This window comes from Ranitomeya imitator, chromosome 9 (genome assembly GCF_032444005.1).
Source record: "Ranitomeya imitator isolate aRanImi1 chromosome 9, aRanImi1.pri, whole genome shotgun sequence".
Taxonomy (NCBI): Eukaryota; Metazoa; Chordata; class Amphibia; order Anura; family Dendrobatidae; genus Ranitomeya; species Ranitomeya imitator.
Window position 1 is genome coordinate 25,940,530 of NC_091290.1, and position 14,001 is coordinate 25,954,530.

The following is a 14,001-nucleotide window of genomic DNA, read 5'->3' on the forward strand; positions in this document are numbered from 1 at the left end:
AGTATATTACAAAGATTCCTAGCTTTGCAGAGGCTGATCAATAATGAAACAAACACAAGTTAAGTTACTTTGTAACAATATGTGCTGTGGCCAACAATAAAGAGCTCCGCTGTCCATTGCTTCGGCTGAAGGTGAGGAGCTTTCCTTGTTTTCAGTGCATTCATGGCCATCCTAAGCATACATGTATTATAGGTCAGGACTATGTCAGTCAGCATAGTTTTGCCAGCAGAATTATGAATGCAGCTCTGGATGTGACTGGAGTCTCAGTTCATGTTGAGAAGAGCAAATCTATTCACCATAATATATAGTTTTAACCTGTAAAATGGTGTTCATAGTTTCTCTTCCAGTCCGGTTAATAATTGATGCAGTTCGTAGCTTTCAGGCCGTAGCAGAAAAGAAGAACTCCGGGAGCGCAGGATTTGCAGCATGTGATTTTCTGGAAGTACTTCACATAAAAGCTATTTTTCTAAAGTTCGAGTCCAGATTCTTGGAGAATCAGCACAAAGCACGCGTACAAAGTGATGCATATTTAAAGGGTTCTTACCGAGGAGACAAAACCATAGCGCTCCCTCCCTTTATCCAATATTCATTATATTGTGGGCGCCGTACCTTTAAGAGAACAGACAGTCAGTTCAACCAAGGTACAGTATATGAGATAAAATATTGATAAAGGTGATCCATTGTGCGGAGGGGTCACTGTGGATCACCAGGCCTGGGTCTGCAGCGGTTGTGGGTTGCATCATGCTGGGACTTGTAGTTTTCCAGCCTGCTGGAGACTGGAGCGATCCTGTCAGTAGATCACAGCATCACTGATGGTGACTATTCAAAAGAAGCCTCGTCTTCTGCTCATCCTGATCCTCCTGGTTCTTGAATATATTCAGTAGAGATGTGAATGTAGTTTCTGCAGCACGGGCATGGATTTCTGCATGCCCCATTGAGGTGAATGGGAGCGTCCCAGAATGTCTGCACACGAGAGGTCGGCGCGTAGTCCGGGTTTATCCACACAGTATCCAAAGCTGTTGCAAAAATCTTGGCATAACCAAAATGTGTAAGTAAGGGGATTAGATTGGGGGCATGATGTAAATTAGCGCATGTTGTGTACAGCGCTGCGGTATATGTCGGCATCTCCAGCACTGCTATCAGAGGTGGTGACGCAGCCGTCCTCTCCGCAGTCTGAGTTACTATGTAATCATGTCCTCTTTTTTGCAGAGGCTCCGCAGAAGGCCGAGGAGGCTGCAGTCGAGCCGTTCACGGACTCGTCCCTCTTCGCACATTGGGGTCAGGACCTGAGCCCGGAGCACAGGAGGGTCGCCCTGAAGCAGTTCCAGTACTACGGCTACAACGCTTATCTGAGTGACCGGTTACCCCTGGACAGACCCCTCCCGGACCTCCGACCCGCCGGGTGAGTAGCGATATACAAGTCTTCATTTCACCGACGTGTATCTACCCATAAGACCATGGCCACCAATATAAAAACCTCCATTCTTTACACTGCAGCCTGCATTCAAGATTAAAGGAAGCTTCTGTCCTGGTTTTACAACTAAATACTGTTTTTTCACCCATTTTTTAATAAAAGTATTAGACCCCTGTAAGACGTGCATGAGTGCATAAATGTGCAGCACAAAAGTTACCTGCAAGAAACCTCCTCATAGAGTGACGCTGCCCAGCGATCAGCAGTTATCACCCGGGCGAGCGCCACACATCTGCCACCAACTATTCCTCTGGACCCCACTCAGTACAGATACATGGTTGGGTCAAGGTAGCCAGACCATCTGTTCGCCTCTGCTTCCTTTCTCAGATGCCTCTGCTCTGCCCTCCATCCATCCCCTGGATGCCCCTGCTCCCCCTCCATCCACCCCCAGATGCCTCTGCTCCCCCTCCATCCATCCTCCGGATTCCTCTGCTCCCCCTCCATCCACCCCCAGATGCCTATGCTCCCCCTCCATCCATCCTCCGGATTCCTCTGCTCTCTCTCCATGCATCCCCAGATGCCTCTGCTCCCCCTCCATCCATCCTCCGGATTCCTCTGCTCCCCCTCCATCCATCCTCTGGATTCCTCTGCTCCCCCTCCATCCACCCCCTGGATGCCTCTGCTCCCCCTCCATCCACACCCTGGATGCCTCTGCTCCCCCTCCATCCATCCCCTGGATGCCTCTGCTCTCCCCTCCATCCATCCATCCCCTGGATGCCTCTGCTCCCCCTCCATCCATCCCCTGGATGCCTCTGCTCTCCCCTCCATCCACCCCCCAGATGCCTATGCTCCCCCTCCATCCATCCCCTGGTGCCTCTGCTCCCCCTCCATCCATCCTCCGGATTCCTCTGCTCTCTCTCCATGCATCCCCAGATGCCTCTGCTCCCCCTCCATCCATCCTCCGGATTCCTCTGCTCCCCCTTCATCCATCCTCTGGATTCCTCTGCTCCCCCTCCATCCATCCCTTGGCCGCCTCTGCTCCCCCTCCATCCATCCTCTGGATTCCTCTGCTCCCCCTCCATCCATCCCTTGGCCGCCTCTGCTCCCCCTCCATCCACCCCCTGGATGCCTCTGCTCCCCCGTCCATCCATCCCCTGGATGCCTCTGCTCTCCCCTCCATCCATCCCCTGGATGCCTCTGCTTCCCCTCCATCCATCCCCTGGATGCCTCTGCTCCCCCTCCATCCACCCCCTGGATGCCTCTGCTCCCCCGTCCATCCATCCCCTGGATGCCTCTGCTCTCCCCTCCATCCATCCCCTGGATGCCTCTGCTTCCCCTCCATCCATCCCCTGGATGCCTCTGCTCCCCCTCCATCCATCCTCCGGATTCCTCTGCTCCCCCTCCATCCATCCTCTGGATTCCTCTGCTCCCCCTCCATCCACACCCTGGATGCCTCTGCTCCCCCTCCATCCACACCCTGGATGCCTCTGCTCCCCCTCCATCCATCCCCTGAATGCCTCTGCTCTCCCCTCCATCCATCCCCTGGATGCCTCTGTTCCCCCTCCATCCATCCCCTGGATGCCTCTGCTCTCCCCTCCATCCACCCCCCGGATGCCTCTGCTCCCCCTCCATCCATCCCCCGGATTCCTCTGCTCCCCCTCCATCCACCCCCAGATGCCTATGCTCCCCCTCCATCCATCCTCCGGATTCCTCTGCTCTCTCTCCATGCATCCCCAGATGCCTCTGCTCCCCCTCCATCCATCCTCCGGATTCCTCTGCTCCCCCTCCATCCATCCTCTGGATTCCTCTGCTCCCCCTCCATCCATCCCTTGGCCGCCTCTGCTCCCCCTCCATCCACCCCCTGGATGCCTCTGCTCCCCCGTCCATCCATTCCATGGATGCCTCTGCTCTCCCCTCCATCCATCCCCTGGATGCCTCTGCTTCCCCTCCATCCACCCCCCGGATGCCTCTGCTCCCCCTCCATCCATCCCCAGGACGCTTCTGCTCCCCCTCCATCCATCCCCCGGACTCTTCTGCTTCCCTTCCGTTTTCCTTCCCCCGGACGCCTCTGCTCCCCCTCCATCCATCCTCGGATGCCTCTGCTCCCCCTCCATACTCCATCCCCCAGACGCCTCTGCTCCCCCTCCGTTCTCCATCCCTCGGCTGCCTCTGCTCCCCCTCCGTTCTCCATCCCTACGGCTGCCTCTGCTCCCCATCCATTCCCGGGCCGCCTCTGCTCCTCCTCCGTCCCCCGGCCGCCTCTGCTCCCCCTCCATCCCCCGGACGCCCCTGCTCCCCCTCCGTCCTCATCCCCCGGGTGCCTCTGCTCCCCCTCCATCCATCCCCCGGACGCCTCTGCTCCCCATCCAGGTCTTGGACGTTGCCTCTTCTTCCCCTCCGTCCTCCATCCCCCAGACGCTTCTGCTTCCTTCCCCCAGATGCCACTGCTTCTCCCCAGCCCTGCCTAAACTTGCAACATCTCATCTCCCACAGGAAGGATTAGCCATGTTGGATTTAAACATGTTCAATCCTTCTTTTCACTGGACCTCTGTTGTTGGGACAAATTCTGGACTCCCTCAGTTCATGTACATAATGCCAATGGGCGTTTTTATAGAAGGGTCCCCAAGTGCGGAGCCCACACTCCAGGATATCCCCTGACAGGTCTCGCCCGTGGAGCACTGATTCCCCAGTTGCCACCTCCTCTTGGCAGCCCAGTACCAGGATCCGGCTGTGCCCGGTACCTGGATTCCAGGATCTTTCTGTGCCTGGTACCCGGGATTCCATGATCTTTCTGCGCCCGGTACCGGGATTCCAGGATCCCGCTGCGCCCAGTACCTGGATTCCATGATCTTTCTGCGCCCGGTACCTGGATTCCAGGATCTTTCTGCGCCCGGTACCGGGATTCCAGGATCTTTCTGCGCCCGGTACCGGGATTCCAGGATCTTTCTGCGCCCGGTACTTGGATTCCAGGATCTTTCTGCACCCAGTACCAGGATTCCAGGATCTTTCTGCGCCCAGTACCGGGATTCCAGGATCCCTCTTCACCCGCTACTAGGATTCCAGGATCCTCTGGGCCCGGTACTGGGATTCCAGGATCCCTCTGGCTTCACATTGTTGTTGATGTTCCCACATCAGATTAAAGGAAATTTCAGAACTTTCCGCATTTGGATCCTTCTCTTCTTTCTTGAGGAAATGTTGTCTCTTTAATTACTTCTTGTCCTCATTATCCCCCTTAGCTGCCGGCTGCTTTCTCCTCTCTGTACGCAGCACGTCCCTCCATGATGGCCGCCTGTCACTCTGCTGCACTCACTCACTTTGATTTAGGTTTATGGCAGAGAAATGCTTAGAAAGGGGAAAAAGGAATTGATGTGGGATGACGCTCGTCTCCTCTCGCTCTCTCCTGTCTGCTGGAAGCTGCGGGTGCCCTCTCCATCACTTTATAGACCTTCGCCACTTCTTCCCCCACTTCTGGAGCGGCATCACATCCTGTGCTACAGTCACATCCAGAGCTGCATCCATAGTTCTGCTGGATCGCGGTGAAACCTCACGTGTTACTTCTGCCCCCTACTGGTTCATTCTGTGAAGAGCGGGCTGCTGTTTTGCATTACAGGAGATGTAGTGATCACATCAGTCCTCCCTCCATACACTCACAGCAACCAATCTGAAAAAGCAGAGCTGCAGTGTAAAGCATGGGGATGGGGTTACATATATATTTTGTGATTTATAATTAAATATTAAGTACTGAAAAAAAAATTGTACAAAAGGATCGTGGGAAATCTGCATTAACTCCTGGATGTACCGTCTTTGTCGCTGAATGTGTTGTTTGCCGGTAATAAATCGCAGGTGTTTCCACTTCCAGCTCCAGCGGTTCGGTGAGGCGTGCAGCTGTGCTGAAATATTGATAATATGAACTGGAGGCGACGTGTGCGACATTCAGAACTTATAAATCAACCTATCCCAGGTTAGCGTTTTCCACAAGAACAAACTATACCCCCTGTCCGAGGCTTCTCATCCAGCCAGAAATCCTGCTTTGCTCTGATGAGGAGCAAACGCCCCGAAACACGTGTCTAGATAAGAAGCCAAGCCAGACACTCCATTTACAAAGTCGTGGTCAGGCCATCTTGGATTCCTACCTCCAGTCGGAGGCGCTAGAGTTCTTGTCCACTTCTTCTCTGGGAATTTAAATATGCAGAGACCCCCTTCAGAGGAGCAGTGCATGGCCTATAAGTCTCCACACGGAGATTCAGTTACCGGTTTGTTCGGAGCATGAACTGCGCTCAGTGTACTAACAGATTAAACACCTTATAAATGAATCAACAGTATTGACCAAACGCCCACAGCGACACAGAGTATTTAAGGAGCATTTCTGGCCGATTCTAGAGACCTGTTTATCACTTGGTGTGATTGTCTCACATGTGAGCGACATAAGGTCCATTCACACTGCGCAATTATCGCTCGTTTCCTGTAAACCGACCGCCGATCACCTGATGAATGAGCAAAACTAATGTTCGTCTGGTGTAAACATCACCTGTGCTGTCGAGAACCATGGCAGTCTGTGCTCAGTGAGCAATCGATCACCACTGGGCAGCGCTCATAGCAATCCGGCTAGAGGTCTGCTGCAGACCCCGTGTTGTCATGCCAACCCGTTGGTAACTTGAGGTCATGTGACACAGGCGCCGATGGACGGGATTAGTCATGCGCTTCTGGTGCGTTCACACTAAGAGATTAATGGCGGCATTTACCGGTTGACAAGTGCGGGTGGATCGTTAATCCACTCGCGGCTGTTAGGGGCACATGTCAGCTGTTCAAAACAGCTGACATGTGCCAGGAAAGATGTGGGCTCAGCGCTGGATCCCACATCAAAGGGAGTGACACGACATGCATCGAACATGTATGGCGCATGTCATGAAGGGGCTATTGCAGCAAAATTGGGCTGTTAAAATGCAACCAAGGGAACTGCAGCTTAGCAGGCTGTATCAAACAACATGAGATTAGATGCAGCAGCTCGGCCATCTGTATCACACATGATAGGAATAGATACACAAACTCCACAGACTGTATCACATATAATGGGATTAGATGCACAATTCAGCACTCTGTTCACACAGAAGATTAGATACTTGGCTCAGTACGCTGTATCGTAAATTAGATTATATGCACTGCTCAGCACACTGTATCACACATAATATTAGATACACAGCTCAGAAGACCGTATCACGCCGTTTAGATACACCACTCAGCACACTGTATCCCACATAAGATTAGATGCACATCTCCGCACATTGTATCACACAAGATTAGATACACAGCTCAGCAGTGCTCTAGGTACAGGTTTCCTCTCGGCTGATGACTTTTCAGAACTTTTTCTCTGTATGACATGGTGACCTCCTCCCCCGTCGCGCTGCCCCTTTAAGGGGACCTGTAATGGTGACTGCGCCCTCGGTTCCTTGAACCTCACACGAGTTCTTTCTCCGCGAACACTAAGAATTAATGGAACCGCGGTGTCCGTCGCCATGGTTACCAGCACTTTTGCGCAGACATTCTTCCTCTCAAGGTTGTTTTTCATTTTCCGAAGCGAACAATGCGGCCGCTCGGTGTTATAGCCACACAATGTGGCGGCTGCCGGGGACGTCGTACATTAGCGCCTGTCACTCCTGGCCCCGGGGGTGACGTTCCGCCATTACTCTGCGAGCGGAAATATTTGCGGTAAATACATCTCTGCAGATTTACTGTACGAGCCGGGGAACAAAGCCGCGCACGCAATGTTCCACACATCCAGCTGTTGTATCTGCGAGCTACCGGAACAAGCGCCCGGGGGCAGGGACCACCGGAGACGTCGTCTTTCCCCGTATCACGATAATGGCGCTGAATCGCTAGTATGGGCGAGAAGATTGTACAGTTAGCGCCAATTTGTTACCTACAAAAGCTGCATTAGTCGCTGACCGATGTCTGCGCTCACAAGATCCTGCTGCTGCACATTCACGAGATGTTCAGATCCTGAGCGCTAACAGGAAAGCAGCAGCAAAGTTATCAGTGAAGCTTTTTGGGGGAAAAAACCCTTTAAGGCTTATGTGCACACATTATATACACATATGTACAGGTCCTTCTCAAAAAATTAGCATATAGTGTTAAATTTCATTATTTACCATAATGTAATGATTACAATTAAACTTTCATATATTACAGATTCATTATCCACCAACTGAAATTTGTCAGGTCTTTTATTGTTTTAATACTGATGATTTTGGCATACAACTCCTGATAACCCAAAAAACCTGTCTCAATAAATTAGCATATCAAGAAAAGGTTCTCTAAACGACCTATTACCCTAATCTTCTGAATCAACTAATTAACTCTAAACACATGCAAAAGATACCTGAGGCTTTTATAAACTCCCTGCCTGGTTCATTACTCAAAACCCCCATCATGGGTAAAGGTACTGTCACACTAGACGATATCGCTAGCGATCCGTGACGTTGCAGCGTCCTCGCTAGCGATATCGTCCAGTGTGACAGGCAGCAGCGATCAGGCCCCTGCTGGGAGATCGCTGGTCGGGGAAGAAAGTCCAGAACTTTATTTCGTCGCTGGACTCCCCGTAGACATCGCTGAATCGGCGTGTGTGACACCGATTCAGCGATGTCTTTGCTGGTAACCAGGATAAACATCGGGTAACTAAGCGCAGGGCCGCGCTTAGTAACCCGATGTTTACCCTGGTTACCATCCTAAAAGTAAAAAAACAAACACTACATACTTACCTACAGCCGTCTGTCCTCCAGCGCTGTGCTCTGCTCTCCTCCTGCTCTGGCTGTGAGCGTCGGTCAGCCGGAAAGCAGAGCGGTGACGTCACCGCTCTGCTTTCTGGCTGCCCGGCGCTCACAGCCAGACCAGAGAAGCAGAGCGCCGAGGACAGACAGCGGTAGGTAAGTATGTAGTGTTTGTTTTTTTTTACTTTTTAGGATGGTAACCAGGGTAAACATCGGGTTACTAAGCGCGGCCCTGCGCTTAGTTACCCGATGTTTACCCTGGTTGCCGGGGACCTCGGGATCGTTGGTCGCTGGAGAGCGGTCTGTGTGACAGCTCTCCAGCGACAAAACAGCGACGCTGCAGCGATCCGGATCGTTGTCGGTATCGCTGCAGCGTCGATATGTGTGACGGTACCTTAAGACTAGCGACCTGACAGATGTCAAGAAGGCCATCATTGACACCCTCAAGCAAGAGGGTAAGACCCAGAAAGAAATTTCTCAACAATTAGGCTGTTCCCAGAGTGCTGTATCAAGGCACCTCAATGGTAAGTCTGTTGGAAGGAAACAATGTGGCAGAAAACGCTGTACAACGAGAAGAGGAGACCGGACCCTGAGGAAGATTGTGGAGAAGGACCGATTCCAGACCTTGGGGAACCTGAGGAAGCAGTGGACTGAGTCTGGTGTGGAAACATCCAGAGCCACCGTGCACAGGCGTGTGCAGGAAATGGGCTACAGGTGCCGCATTCCCCAGGTAAAGCCACTTTTGAACCATAAACAGCGGCAGAGGCGCCTGACCTGGGCTACAGAGAAGCAGCACTGGACTGTTGCTAAGTGGTTCCAAGTACTTTTTTCTGATGAAAGCAAATTTTGCATGTCATTCGGAAATCAAGGTGCCAGAGTCTGGAGGAAGACTGGGGAGAAGGAAATGCCAAAATGCCTGAAGTCCAGTGTCAAGTACCCACAGTCAGTGATGGTGTGGGGTGCCATGTCAGCTGCTGGTGTTGGTCCACTGTGTTTCATCAAGGGCAGGGTCAATGCAGCTAGCTATCAGGAGATTTTGGAGCACTTCATGCTTCCATCGGCTGAAATGCTTTATGGAGATGAAGATTTCATTTTTCAGCACGACCTGGCACCTGCTCACAGTGCCAAAACCACTGGTAAATGGTTTACTGACCATGGTATTACTGTGCTCAATTGGCCTGCCAACTCTCCTGACCTGAACCCCATAGAGAATCTGTGGGATATTGTGAAGAGAAAGTTGAGAGACGCAAGACCCAACACTCTGGATGAGCTTAAGGCCGCTATTGAAGCATCCTGGGCCTCCATAACATCTCAGCAGTGTCACAGGCTGATTGCCTCCATGCCACGCCGCATTGAAGCAGTCATTTCTGCCAAAGGATTCCCGACCAAGTATTGAGTGCATAACTGAACATTATTATTTGATGGTTTTTTTGTTTGTTATTAAAAAACACTTTTATTTGATTGGATGGGTGAAATATGCTAATTTATTGAGACAGGTTTTTTGGGTTATCAGGAGTTGTATGCCAAAATCATCAGTATTAAAACAATAAAAGACCTGACAAATTTCAGTTGGTGGATAATGAATCTATAATATATGAAAGTTTAATTGTAATCATTACATTATGGTAAATAATGAAATTTAACACTATATGCTAATTTTTTGAGAAGGACCTGTATGTGCTCGATGGTGGAAGTTACTTCTGCAGCAATGTCCCCATGACAACACTCCCTGTCAGCGCAGTCATAGGAACATTATGCATCTCCCCTCTCCCCGCTTCATGGATTTCACAGTCCTTTTCATAAAGACAGGCGAAACTATGAACAGGAGAAGACGGTGAAGTGGTTTTCGCGCAATGCTGCTCTTGGTTGATCAGTGGAGATGTCCAAATGCAGGAGAAAAAATCCTAAAAGTAATCAATAAGAGACAAGGCAAATAATTACTGATGTGTCTCCTATTTCTTAAATACTCTGTGCTGTGCTGGCGACCCTACTCCATAAATGATGAATCTGTCTATAACCTCCCACAAGATCAATACGTTGCTGAAATGCTCTGTGCTGCTAGAAGAACTTGCTCCTTCCCACTATGTAACTCCCAAACTGTGACCTACTGGTATTCTAGCTCACGCCTCTCCTGAAATACTCTGTGCTACTGGGTAAATTGCAGCATCCACTATATAATTTCCAGAGTGCGACCTACCACAGGAGCAGAAATCTCCTCTCCTGAAATACTCTGTGCTTTTGTACGAGCCCCTGCTTCACCCAGTGTGTCCTCTCATAAAATCGGCACACTCCTAACCTGAAATACTGTGCTGTTAATAGATACTGCTCCTACCACTAAGGTATCGCTCCCACTACGCCGAGTTCAATGCACCAATGTTATTCGATGAGGCAGTGTTCCTGTAAGTTTTTCCTCAGCTGGAATGTGACAAATCACCGCTACCATTACCCCGATTACCACCGCACCAGGGCAAATGGGAAAGGCACTAGAATTAGCTCATCTAATGTGATGCGCCAATTCTGGGCTGGCCGCGGGCTGGTATATTGAGGCTGGGTAGGGCTAAATCACCATGCACCTTCCCAGCCTGATAATATAAGCCCACGGCTGTCTGCTTTACCTTGCAGACCCTCGGCCAACTCTTCAGGATGAACATCAGACAGATTTTTCTTTTTCTATTTTTCACGAATGTGAGAAAGACCTAATAGGGCACGTAGACAGGGGTTACCTTCATGAGAAAACTCCTTTCTGGGACCTCACTCAAGATCTACACTTTCCTCCCCTGAAGTGCTCTGTGGGTATTTTGATGAATATATGCTTCTCTCTGTACATTTCAATGAAAATTTCTGTTGGATAAACCCAAAATGTAGCGGTCCAGATGTCTAAATGCCGCACACGTTGCTATCACTTAAACAGCCCCCCAGCTCCTATTATTCCTATTTCAGCGCACCTGCACCTGTGATGCCGAGCTGCTGGAGCGTACCGAAATGGAAGCACCTGCTCGATTTACATTTATCAGTCCCAGGAAAGGGGCACAATGAAAAGTAACTGTATAGGTCGCGCAAGTTCACTCCGGCAGCAAAGGAGTTAATGCAGATTTCCGATCCCATGTTCTGCAGCCTGTAGCTGTCCAGGAGCTACAAGTACCAGCATGCTGAGGTTAGGACAGAACCTGTGGGTGAAATCATGCATGCAGATATGTTGCAGGCATCCACGCATCTGCTGCAGACACAGCGGCCTTCACATGATAGGGTGGATTTAGAGTTCTAGAGGTTTCTGCAAGAAATCTGCCGCATGTGAACACTGCCTGAAGTCGGGTTCAAACGTCGCGCCCGTGATGCTTGTGCTTTCCCATGGTTTTTCAACATCATCCCAAAACTGGTGCGAAAAAAAAATTCGCAATTTGTAAATCTAATGTAATAACCACTGGAGAGTCATGTGATGTAGTCCTGCACACGACTGTCCTGAAATACCCCGTGCTGCTGGGAGGCCCATTTGGAGAACCTGGTTGAGGTGTAACAGTCTGGAATTCTGTGAAGCCCACCGTTACATTGTATATACCTTTTATATGACCAGTCTGTGTTACAGGACATTTCATAATCCGGCATCTGGGCCCTTTAATTCTGGATAAACGAATGTCACTTGTCGTATGTCTGCAGAGGAGACCCCATGACAACACTGCCTGGAAAGAATTCTAACATTGATAACGTTACGTTTCTGTTATTTCCCCCAATAGCTGCAAGAACCTGACGTATCCGGATCATCTGCCCCAGGTCAGCATCGTCTTCATCTTCGTGAATGAGGCTCTGTCCGTCATCCTGCGCTCCATCCATTCTGCCATTGACAGGACGCCCACAGAACTTCTCAAGGAAATCATCTTGGTGGACGACAACAGCAATAATGGTGGGTCCTAGGGGGGCTCGGATCTGTGAGGGGGGGACTCTAGTGTAGTCTAGGGGGGATGGCGTCTTCAGAGGCGGAGGCAGTGTAGGACCTGGAGTCAGATCTCGCTCTGATCTGTAGGTAAATGTTCCTAGGAGCTGACAATCTAATCTCTCTACTTCACATACGCTGATTTACAGGTGCATGTCACAAAATTAGAATATCATCAAAAAGTTAATTTATTTCAGTTCAATACAAAATGTGAATCTCATATATTATATAGTCATTACAAAAGAGTGCTCTATTTCAAGTGTTTATTTCTGTTAATGTTGATGATTATGGCTTACAGCCAATGAGTCATTATCTCAGTAAATTAGAATACTTTATAACACCAGCTTGAAAAATGATTTTAAAATCCGAAATGTTGGCCTACTGAAATGTATGTTCAGTAAATGCTCCTTTTGCATCAATTACTGCATCAATGCGACGTGGTATGGAGGCGATCAGCCTGTGGCACTGCTGAGGGGTTATGGAAGCCCAGGTTGCTTTGATAGCAGCCTTCAGTACGTCAGCATTGTTGGGTCTGGTGTCTCTCATCTTCTTGACAATACCCCATAGATTCTCTATGGGGTTAAGGTCAGGCGAGTTTGCTGCCAACCAAGCACAGTGATACTGTTGTTTGTAAACCAGGTATTGGTACTTTTGGCCGTGTGGACAGGTGCCAAGTCCTGCTGGAGAATGAAGTTTCCATCTCCAAATAGTTTGTCAGCAGAGGGAAGCATGAAGTGCTCTAAAATTTTCTGGTGGACGGCTGCGCTGACTTTGATCTTGATAAAACACAGTGGACCTACACCGGCAGATGGCATGGCTCCACAAACCATCACTGATTGTGGAAACTGCACACTAGACCTTGGAAATGAAGGTCCCAAAGTCTTGAGGAAGAGTGGAGAGGCCACAATCCAAGCTGCTTGAGGTTAGATCAGACATTTCAGTGTTTCCTCTGACTGTTTCATGGATGTCTGAATTTGTCATTAGGCCAAAATTATAGAAAACTGTTTAAACCCAAGTTGGGCAATTAGTTTTCCCGAAGGGCCACATGAGAGACCATGATGGTTGTGGAGGGCTCAACCAATAGGCTGAAATTAATTCTTGTACAGAAACAGATGCGTGTGTGTGTGTAGTGTGTGTGTGTATATATATATATATATATATATATATATATATATATATATATATATATATATATATATATATATATATATATATATATATATATATATAGCTACGTTCAGACTAGCGTTGTGCGCCGCTGCTTCGGCAACGCACCGAAAAACGCGGCAAAACGCACGCAAAAACGCTGCGTTTTGCGACGCGTGCGTCGTTTTTTGCCGAAAATCGGACGCAAGAAAAATGCAACTTGTTGCGTTTTCTTGGTCCGACGCTTGCGGCAAAAAAGACGCACGCGTCGCAAAACGCAACAAGCAAAAACGCATGCGTCCCCATGTTAAACATAGGGGCGCATGACGCGTGCGTCGCCGCTGCGTCGCCCGATGTGGCGCCGACGCACCTAATAAATATATATATATATATATATATATATATATATATATATATATATATATATATACATACATACACATATACACACACACACAAAGGTGTATATATAGGTATGCGCTGGAAAAATAGCAGAAAGAAATGGCAAAAGTTGGAAATATCCTTTAAAAACAAAATAACCACTTATAAATGTCCCAATATTAAAGTCTGGTACCAAAAACACCGCAGGTATATCCCCAGTGTGTTCACTTCATAGAGCCAAGAGAGTTGTGAAGGCACTTAGAAAGTTTTCCTACCTCCGTTGCTGGCTGGAAGTCTAAGGTGTTAATCCTGTTCCAAAGACTTTCCGGTATACAGGAGTGATGTTAACAGGTGGCTGCCCCGGCCGGCGG

The 14,001-nt window shown here is 49.4% G+C and overlaps 1 protein-coding gene across 1 annotated transcript in view; it reads left to right on the forward strand.

Annotated features, from left to right (window-relative positions):
* The window catches only part of GALNT18 (polypeptide N-acetylgalactosaminyltransferase 18), a 255,237-nt gene that overhangs the window by 178,005 nt on the left and 63,231 nt on the right, over positions 1 to 14,001 (forward strand). The window contains exons 2-3 of the mRNA XM_069739538.1: positions 1,210 to 1,402; positions 11,907 to 12,073. Of these exons, the coding sequence (XP_069595639.1) occupies positions 1,210 to 1,402; positions 11,907 to 12,073 (360 nt within the window). The remainder of the gene's footprint in view (positions 1 to 1,209; positions 1,403 to 11,906; positions 12,074 to 14,001) is intronic.